Source organism: Labrus bergylta, chromosome 7, assembly GCF_963930695.1.
Source record: "Labrus bergylta chromosome 7, fLabBer1.1, whole genome shotgun sequence".
In the NCBI taxonomy this organism is placed as follows: domain Eukaryota; kingdom Metazoa; phylum Chordata; class Actinopteri; order Labriformes; family Labridae; genus Labrus; species Labrus bergylta.
Genome location: NC_089201.1, coordinates 23974214 through 23985207, shown reverse-complemented (window position 1 = coordinate 23985207; position 10994 = coordinate 23974214). Strand labels below are relative to the sequence as shown.

The 10994-nt window shown below is 38.6% G+C and overlaps 1 protein-coding gene across 1 annotated transcript in view; it reads right to left on the bottom strand.

The window, feature by feature from the left end:
* Nucleotides 1-679: 679 nt before the first annotated feature.
* tp53i11b (tumor protein p53 inducible protein 11b) overlaps nucleotides 680-10994 on the bottom strand; it is a 36029-nt gene continuing 25714 nt past the window's right edge. The window contains exons 4-8 of the mRNA XM_020659630.3: nucleotides 7501-7559; nucleotides 7008-7056; nucleotides 6564-6660; nucleotides 4081-4182; nucleotides 680-3225 (exon numbers count right to left, since the gene is read on the bottom strand). Of these exons, the coding sequence (XP_020515286.1) occupies nucleotides 3092-3225; nucleotides 4081-4182; nucleotides 6564-6660; nucleotides 7008-7056; nucleotides 7501-7559 (441 nt within the window). The 3' untranslated portion in view covers nucleotides 680-3091. The remainder of the gene's footprint in view (nucleotides 3226-4080; nucleotides 4183-6563; nucleotides 6661-7007; nucleotides 7057-7500; nucleotides 7560-10994) is intronic.

Genomic DNA, 10994 nt, shown 5'->3' with positions numbered 1-10994 from the left:
GGTCTTTGTAAATTATAACAATAACACAATAAATAATAAAACAGAGTACGGTCTTGAGATAATGTTTGTTAAGAATTGGAGCTGTATGAATAAAGATTGATCGATTACTACAGTAGGCTGTTCTACTTGACTAGCATGAACTACACTATGTGTGTACCTGCTGGGAAAGCTTAAATCAACCATAGCATTTCCTATGTATATGAAAGGTATTTCATTCCCGGTATGTTTAATTTTTCAACTTTTCCTTTACCTAAACAGAACCACTAAAATGTATATGATTCCAGTAGATATTTCAATGAAGCTGCTTAATGTTTTTTCCTTAAAATGCCATCACACATTTTGAAGTTTTATGATCCATAAAAAAGTTTATTTCAAAGCTTTGAAGAGTATTTTTGTTTAATACTAGAGTGAGGTTTTGCTGTTTTTAATGTATTTACTTTCGTGTGTTTACGAGTGCTCCTAAAAAACATAAACATTTGAATGTATCATGGGTTTTACAAAATTGTAATTGTTGGAAATTTGTTTACTCCTTCTTTCCTCATATTTTAGAAGCCCAACATTTAATTATTACCTGAGCAAATAATCAGAACATTGACCTGGAGTGAAAATAAAAGTTAGTTGCATCCCCAATATATCAGAAAGAAAAGTGAACACACATTTTAACAAAACATTTGAAGTCTTCAAAATAAACAATTGTGTTCTTTATTTCTAAATGGTGGAAATCCATAACAGTTCATTTTCTAAAGTACAATATAGCACATATATACATTAAAAACACATTGCTACAACTTGAAACAAATTGACCTTGTATGCTATTCACAACAGGACACCATAGCAGTTGGATCTATAGCAGTAGGAATAAATAGCTCAACTTACCAAGTTACCAATGTGAAGTTCGGACTTTTTGACGTCAGAGAACCAGGAGGATGAAAGAGCTGTTTCTTTGCCTCCCTTCCTCTGCACGTCCCCCCAAAAAACTGCCCATCTCTACGAAAATAAGCTGCTTTGAACGTTTCGTGAGGCTGATGATTTGAGGCTAGCTGTATTGACGGAAATGGAACGACATTTCTCTTGAACTCCATAATTACTATGCTAGTCAGGACTGAGCAGTAGGTTGGGGCACACAATGTCAGTCAGGAGAGCTATATCTAATTAAACACTGGAAAAAAGGGTAATTACAACTTTGAGGAGTACAGGAGACCTCACCCATGTTTCACGTCCCCTATCTGAACTGAAATATCGTCCAAGTTAACAAGCACATCTGCCTGCAGCACTGGACTCCCCACTGCAAACCATCAATCACTCTGACCTCAGGACCACTCCCTTTTAGGGCAGGACTCAACGTGGTCATTTGCGACATCATGGACCACCTTTGGAGGAGACCTACAGTATGTTTCTTGTTTCAAAATGGTGTTTCAAGTTAAATTTACAAAATGGGTCAACTATCTTTAGGAGGCTTTGTGCCTGTTTCGCAGAAATCAGAGTTGACAAATTATCACCGCTGGCACTGCCTTTGAAGTTGGATGTGTGTATCTGAGGGGAGTGGCTAGTATCGGGAGGTAGAAAATGTACTTAATATGTCAATTTGGTGCAAGTCTATCGAGTGTTGGATTACATGATTCAAAGCATGTTGAGGTAAACTGCCTTTTAAATCAAGGGTTCAATTGTTTGGGCTCTTCACCAATTCTAGTTGATGTTACCATTCATTGCTATTTGTGTTCTAGATGGTGGCAGCTCGCTGCACAGTTGAAGCTATTTCTTAAGCTGGATAATTTCGCATGCAAGACATCAAAAACACAAATTCATTTAAATAGGTACAAAAAAAACCAACACATGCCAAGAGAAAGAGAAAGAGAAAATCATTTAACTAATACTGAACAAGTTCCCTGTTCGGCCCACAAGAACACCACGTCATAGGAAATACTATTATTTACATATATACAAGAGAATTAGGATGCAGTGTTCTTTAAGTAGTTTTAAGGCAAGGCTACGGATATGGTGTTTGTAAAAAAAAAAGAAACTGTGCTACATCACAGAAGAGAATCGTCAGGTTTGTTTGCTCTACACACTGACATGCTCGGCTTGTGAAACTAGCTTTGCAGTAAAGGTCAGAACGTTGGAAACTTTCTGTAAGATTGCTCAGGTCAAAGTCCTGCCTTACAGTGTACACACAACAGGGACAGAAGTAAGCTGCTTCTTTTCTACAAGTCAGTGTACATGTTCTTTTATCAACATTAAATGTATTAATCTCTGTAGCTTAAATTTGCGGTACAAAACATGTCCTATTCACTTTGGTAGAAGTTTCTTAAATGATATCTCAACGAATAAAAGAAAGAAATCACTGTCACAGAAAAATGTTTGGATTCACCAATTGCTGTTGGGGAAGTTAAATCTGGCATTATTGAGTATAAGTTAACTTTAGCAGTTGGATTGTGTGCTAAGTTTAGCTTAACTGACTGGACCTGAATTGAACACATTTTTCCATTCGATGTGTGCACTGGACAACTGTCAGGGAAGCATACAAGAGTACAGATGTTCAGGCTTGACTTTGGCATACATACAGTACGAGTTAACACCCACAGCTACAAGCAGAAAACAAAGAGTAGCACATAGCATGGTCCTTGAGTGTGATTCAGAATAAATAGTCAGCTAACACTTAATACTGAATTTGGAAATCATTTTTGTGCACATAAAACACAGTCTGATGTGTGAAATGACTCTGTACTGTTCAAATAAAATCATATAACCTAGTGACACAATGCACAACAGTATGCTCGCTTCTTCTGTATACTTAGAGGAATGTGTCTCAAGAGGGGCTTGACCTCACAGCCCAGTGAAAGAGTAATTCACTTTCACTATGAGGTTTTGTCGTTCTGGTAGTAGAGACTGGAATGTGACGCTGTGCTTATCCATTGAATACTGGGTGTTAATATAAGGTAGGTCCCGTGTTGGTGGTGGTGGTGGTGGTGGGGGGGCATACACTGGAAAAGGAATGCTCCAAACCCTGATCAATTCATATCCCAAACCTTCTAACCCCATGTTTGTGATCTGTACTCAGATGTCCCCTCCCTGGAAGTGTCGCACAGTCCGCTCAGATCTTCTTGGGTTTACGGCCCAGGTGGTAGTAGTAAGCCATGGTGACCACCAGGAAGAGCACTCGGCTGAGGAGCAGCAGCAAAGCAGCATTGGGCAGGATGCCAATCTCCATTAAGGTGATGGATGTCACTGAAACCAAAGAAAAACATTCAACACCAGAATACATATTTTTAAATTAATCAAGATGCAAAGTGTTTGATTTGTGATATTTATCTCTGGAAAGTGGATCTTGAAAGATTGTTGTATATTTTCAGGTCGGCCTTGAAACAAAGCTCAAATTATGTAAAAGTATGTGCATTGAAATATGTATTTGTTGCTGCAGATGACAGACTGGTTTAGATTTATACAAGTGTCATCGGAAGAAAGAGGGAGCTAACCTGCCAGCATAAAAAAGGAGCCAGTTGGTCAGCTCCTGTTTTCTTTTTTATGGATTCAAACTGTAGCATGAGTTGATTAAGAATTTTGATATCCTTTGTTTTTGAGGGTTTTGTTTTTATCCAGTTAATCATGTTTTATTTGAACTTTATTTGAAGTATTTTAAATGTAATCATTATGTTGATCCCATCAAGTTAGGAAAGCAATATTATAGTCAAAGTTGATGTTGCATTGAACAACATTTTTTCTTTTTTGTACATTGGTATCTGGTTGTTTCCTTGTATTAAACGATAACGAAAGCTGGGGAACTGAAGACATCAAGTCTGTGCATCCCTACTAAATGTGCATTACTGTCTGTTGTGGAACAAAAATTATTCATTTTTACATATGAGGAGAGCGTTGCAAGACAGACTTGAAAAAGGGAGAACCTATCTTTTGATTTATCCAAGGCTGTGATCCTACACTCATAACACAAGAGGGCAGTATCAACACAAACATTTTCAAATTCTCTGGGAAACTTTCAAACTAATGGTTTGATTCTACACATAAAGTCTCCATCGAAATGGGGTGGGGGGGGGGGGGGGGTGTAACAACTACAAGTTTAATCACCTAGAAACTGGACAGCAAAGTAGCAGGCTTCACTGAGCAGAGTCCACTGGATGATGATTTTCTCTACTGTGTAGAGACCATTCCACATGATGAGGGCCAGGCCTGGAAAAGAGGGCATTCAAAGGGAAGTGAAAGGTTCAGGGGCATGGGAATGAAATCAGAAAAAAAGGGGAGGCTCAAGAAAAGACTGATAAACTTTCAAGGGCACTTCCACAAACAAATCCACTTATAGAGTGTTTTTTTTTGTTTTTGTTTTTGCAGCCGTTATCATTGATGCCATGTGCATGCAGTGATAATTTGCCTATTGATTCTGTTGAATGCTCCGACTCATTGATTCTGATAAAAGCCTGTGTGCAGTCATTTCATTCCCTGCCATTCTTCCAGTTAAATTCCTGAATATCATTGCTAACCACCCGACACACACACACACACACACACACACACACACAGATGGATGTAAGCATGGATGGAAAGAAAGGTGGGAGGGCCGATGGACTGAATCATCAGCCCGCCAGGTTCCATCTGTGTGACAGATGAGACCCCATCCTTTGCCCCATTTACTGCTTCTTGTCTTGTAAGACATCATCCTGTTTCTCTGCTAATCCCCACAGCCCTGCTGACATTTAAAATAAAGAAGCCATCTTTTGCTGGCTTTATGAGATTGAAAGCGGCTTTCTTCATATCCGTCTCCACAGTGCCATGTGGTTACACAGTTTCTCTCCTCAGGCTGTGCAGAAGTCATACAGCAGGGTTTTTTTTTTCCTTGTAACAGATTTTACATTTTTAGCAAGATATGAGTACAAGGCAGTGCGCAGTGGGATTCCTTCTTGCTATGAACATCTTGTGAGTAGGGGGAACGAGAATATGAATGACAAGATTCAACAGTAAAGTTTGCCAGGTTTTCATTTGTAACCTTTTAGAGCCACTCGCAACCTTTTGATGACACCATTTGCAAGTTTTAAACATGTAAAAAAAATGAGACAGCCCACAGCAAAAAGTTACCCCAAAATAAATACATATTTATATTTGTGCATAAGTGATGTTTAAATATTGCTGTCAGTCAGAACCTGTAATAGAGAAAGTGTTATGGCTCATTTGGGGAACATGCATCTGTTTAAGAAACAATGGCACATCAGTTTACACTTACACTGGTTAAAAGTTCAACCACCAGATTGCAAATATTTGTTGAGTCTCATTTATACTTCTGCGTCAAATCTGTGCCATAACATAAGCCGTTAGGTTAGCATAGCCCTGTGCCCATGTACATAGCCTGTAGAGCAACTCCTCAAAAATGTACTGACTGCACGCCCTGTGCATATTGTGTGTACCCTGGTGTGAGATAAAAGGCTGCAGACGATGAACCAACTGGTCAAATCTACTAAATGTCATCTGAAAATATCTAAGAGCATTTCCTCATCCATATCTCTCAGTGGTCAAACGACTGCAAAAAAAAAATCCCAGCATTTGCCTTAACTGATTTCAGTGGCTGTGCATTCCGTCCCCTCCGATATCTCCTCTCTTTTCTTTTTTCTCAATAATTGCAGTATAAGCAACTGCTGCACAACGTTTATCAGTTCCAACTCAAACATAACACTCTCGGTTTCAGTCTTTATGGTTTCCTTTAAACAAACAAGCAGAGAATAAGGCAGAACCGGAAAATTGCAATATAACTCGCACAGAATTTGCACTGCAAGCTAACGTTTGTATGTTGAGTATTACAGAGCTACGCAGACACACCAACGCACATGTGCTGTATGTAGTGCTCACGACCATGTAAGCCACTCCTAGCTACGTCGTAGAATTGACCAGAAGTATAGGGATTTAGATAGATATTGCTTTGCTGTGGTTACAGACGTTCTAGGCGCTGACTTTCTGACACTGTATTAACCTGATTTAACAAAAAGTCCCCTGGCGAAATAGTAAAAGTACATGCCAAGACTTTCCCTCAGTCGTTGTTTTTTCCCTTCATCATATCCCATCATACTTGCCTCTCACATTATTATTATCACAAATCCCTGTAATCACCCCCTTCGTGACTGACTCCCTAAATCGCAAAAGCCATTAAAGTAATGGCACACTTCTCACAAAGGCAAAAAGATTTAAAATGCTACAATTACCTGGTATCTGAATCATCAGTAAGTGTAGAACCCAATTTAAGGCAGGATTGAGTGAGCCAGCGTCTTTCTGTGTTTCAACCCCAATCATAGTCTCACATACACACACACACTTTTGCAGCAGGAGGAGAGCTTGTTGTACAGAGGGTGAGTGTACATTGAAAATGTAGAAGAAGACATTTTCACAATAAGGGCAGTTGAACTGCCTTTGCCTGTAAGCGTATGTATTCAAATGTTATGTGTCAGCATTAGTTTCATGATAGTAAATATACTACCTGATGCATAGCTACTTCATATACAATGTACTTAACCTATGCATATTGGAGCATGATATTTTGGCACTTTAGAGGTAGAAAGGTAGAAACCTACTGAGCAATGCTCCTCCGTATAGACGGACAGAGATGTTAGTCGTGGAGAGCTCCTCCTCAAAAACAACCTCATATAGCTGGTTTGGAAACACAAGGGCCTGTGTGGGAATGAAAAAAGCACAACACAAGTCTGTCATATCGACACAACAGAATCATTTCCTTCACAACTGTCCCCAAAAAGCAGCAGCCTGTGAATAAGAGCAACTGTGGATGCCTTGTACGGAGAGAATATTGAGCGTTGAGGTATGGCCGACAAAGATTGTACTGTTTCTCCAGATGTCCCTCATTGATAAGCTGGAAATGGACTCTATGAATCTACAGTAACTCACAGCCCCGTTTGTGTAACACGATTGTTTCTATTTCTAAAATGAGAGTTTTCTTTCTTTTTGATAGCTGTATTGATGAATATTCATTGACTTTTTCAGTAATTCAAAAGGAAACTCACCATCAGGCCCATAACTGTGAAACCCACTGCAGAGATTAGCATCCACATCCTAGGAAGAAAGACATTACATTACCAAATTCATCCTTACTGCAACAAATAGTCAAGTCTAAGGATGCATCAGTTGAACCTTAGTAGCAGCCAGTAGTATCGACTCTGTTCACAAACATCAGCCCATCTGCAAATAATGTGGCACATACCAATGAAATGCTGGCAAGCCAGTAAACATAACTGCTGATTTAGAGAGAAGGATTTTTATTGGCCAGAAGAAGTCACCTGTTAGAGAGCTTATATGAAAATACAGACACATTCGAATTAAAAAGAAGAATTGAACTAAACATCAGTAACGGAAGAGACAATATTAATTTCAACATAGTCTCTAGTACATTCACTGTCCCAGAGTTTAGAGATGAGGAACTTCTCTAGAAGTGACACAGAGATGACCTCACACAGTCTGTTGTGTTAACTGAGCTTTTCTGAGCAGTTCAAATCTCACCTCAGCCCGACAGGCTCTCGCACCGCAAACTTCATCTCATTTCCGAGCATCTGGCTGATCTGTGAGCAAAGAAGGCAAGACAGAAGGAAAAGCATACGAGTTATGAGAAGGATAAATCCGTAGCAATAAAGCCATCTTAACAGAGATCTGTTATGACAGCCTGACAACAAAGAACCATATAAACTAGTATAAAGTGCTCTCAATGGCGGTGCATCAACAGTTGTCAACACATTTTTATAAAGCTACTGAAAATGAACTCACTGAACAGAGCTTTAAAGAGTAACATAATATTCATAAAATAATGTCTTCCCCTCCTTTTTCACCCCCCTATAAATAAACTGGGTACATCATGAGAACAACTTGCTGTAAACTTTGGCTGTAAACCAACAATCAAGCTCGTAGCAGAGGGAAAGCTGCATTTGTTACAATTTGACCTAATCCAAGGAGCACAAGTACAACACAGCTCAATTTATAATTCTCAGAGCCTGAAGAATTTATTGGGGGGAGAAAAATGTGACATATTGAACTTAACCCTTGGGATAAGCATGTCTTATTATCACAGCTATAGAACATGCTGATCAAGGCTTCATTAGTGCTAATTTATTCACATGGATCTCTCCATAAGACACAAACATAAAGTGAGAAAAGGTGAGCAGGACTGAAGGCGCACTATTTTTCTGTTCTATTTTGCCATTGTCAACGGGCTGATGTCAAAAGAATTACACTTCTTTTTCCTACGCTCTCCAGAGTTCATGATCAGAACTGTGTGTACAAAGAAGCAGTCTTATATTTTCAACAGGGATCTACTATGATTAACAGTGTAGAATGCTGTAATTGACCAAGAGATCTTCATCTATACCTGTCTGATGACAGGTATAATATAGGGATGGAACTTATATCCAATTGGATTATTAGTCATTACCCAGAAGCATGTAATGAACAACAGATTTGATAACCAATCGATTCGTTTAAAGGAACTGGGAATATATACATGGATATAGATTATATCTAAAGATATTTTTTGTTCGTCTCGAGCTTCACAACATGGCACTGTTAAAATGATGCATGATGTTCATTGTGCTATTTGTGTTGTTCATCAGTATCTGGCAATATTTGATTGTTTTAGTCTTGTCTGCTATCTAGTAGCAAGAAATACAGTTACATCTGTAGATTGTCATAATTATAATGTTTGCATAGAGGATGTAATTGAACAAGTTCTGTAGTGCAATGAAGGACTCGCCCATAAGACACTTAAAAACCAGTAGGTCAAAGCGCTGTACTCTGAATCTCAGAAGGATTTTAGTGTCTTTAAATATAAAAGCATGCACAAAGTTTCTAGAGTAGTAAAAACCCTTTAAACAGCTAAAATAGAGAGACACGCTTCACATGTATATTTATAAATACACACACATTATAAAAATATATGGGGATGTTGGGTATTATAAATTTGCCATATAGTGACAAAATCAGATTCATACTTTGCTTTTAAAACTATTTAATACACACAGGTACTAGGGGGATATAAAGCGTCCAGTACAAACCACACAGAGAACAATAACACAAGTGTTTTTCTACAGGAGCTGACAATAACCCACGGATAAATGAAAAGAAAGGACATGTTATTCCTCACCCAAAGCCTACAAGTCCTCCAACTCCCTTAAAATCAATGAGTCCCATTCATTATTCAACATCTCGAAGCTAAAATACTGTTGTTGTGCTGCAGTAAGAACTATTATTACTGAAACTAAATAAACACTGATGCATGAAACCATTAAGGCAGAGAAAATGAATTACTTTCTCACAAGCACCCTTTCCAAGGAATTCACTACAACTTGAAAAAAAATTGGTTTGCTGAGTGAGACAGTGGATCGTCAAACTGACAGAAACTAAATTATTTCATGCAATGTATAATAAATATCAAAACAAGGGTTTTCAATTGTTCTGCCTTTGAGTATTTCCAAATATTAAAATGTTTGTTTGTATATTCCGCCGCCAGGGCCTCTCAATCAAAACAATAACAAAAGATGATGTTGAGGCTTGCAGGGAATCAAGGGAGTAATTACTACTCCATCCCCCACCGCTGTTGAGTTGACGGTAGTCAAGACGAACGGGCAAGACAGTCATGAGGAAGAGAAAACATTTACCACTGAGTTAATATAGCATACAGCAACAGTGTGACAGCTTTCAGTAGCAGTTCCCACTTCCTTATGTAGCGAACATTTGGTGTTTCCACAGCAACGATAAACATGTCGTTAGTACTATAAAATTAAGGATTTCTCTGGCTTTCATAAATGTTGTAAATATTTGAGGTAGTGTATGAACTCGACTACAAACAAATATATCGCATAGGTTTAGTCAATGTTTAATTAAATTAGATATGTTAGTGTAAAAATTCAGCATATTGTATCTTCAATATCGAAAGAGCACTGGAGCTGTAACACTTAAAAAAACAAATGTCAATCAAATAATGGAATTGAAAAATAAGGTCTCTTTAGGACATAAGGTAATATCTAAAAAGGTTGAATATGATAACTTATTACTAAGTGGCCCTTCTTTAACTGTAAAATGACAATCTTAAAAAATAAGTCCTTGAAGTTAATGTCCTGAAAACGTTAAGATTAAGAGTTGCAGACTAGACCCATTACATCTCTCTTTGAAGAGAGGCTGATGTGGCTGTAAATGAAACCGTCTGTGCCAGCTGTGATCAAATGTTCAGGTGAATCAGCCTTCCTGTGCCTTTGGTTTCAGGGGCTGTTTTTCGACAGGAACACATAAATATTCATGACGAGCATGAGAAATACTCAAAGGGAACCAAACGTCAAACTGATGGCTGAGGACTGGCCTAGAATTTGAGCAGAACGGAAGGCAGCCGTGGATGGAGGGTGAAACAGGAAAAGGAAAAAAACAACAATGTTGTTCACTGCAGACTCTTAATACCCCCTCCTACAGCCTCACCTTGTCATCAGTCAGTCAGTCAATGACATACAGTAACAAAGGTAAAACAAAGGGCAACTTTTCAGCCAGAGGAAATGAAAAATATACAGGAGAAGAGTCTATCATCTGCAAACCTAAAATGTGATACTTGAATATGTTTCTTTTCTATCTGATGGATATTGATGTATAATGCCAATTTGTGCAGTCCCATAAGACAGATGGGGCTGAACATTTCATTCATCCTCTTGTTCATGCAGTCTTGAAATTGTGCTTTCAGAGCTTACTTGTTGCTACATGACCTTAATTAATAGGAACAGTATTCTTATCTCCAAGCAGTCAAAAAAAAGGCAGGAAGAGACAGTCCACAGGAGCACTTCCCTCCTTTGTTTACAGCGACCACGGGAATAAAGCCAACTGTTTCCCCTCCAAACCAACTCGTGCTGTGCAGCTAACCTTAGCTCCCATGGGAGTCTTTACCACAAACACTTGTGGTAAGGATAAATGGAACAGCTCAAGGATAACAGCACAATCCAGCTAAAGAAGGGAACAATTACATTGTG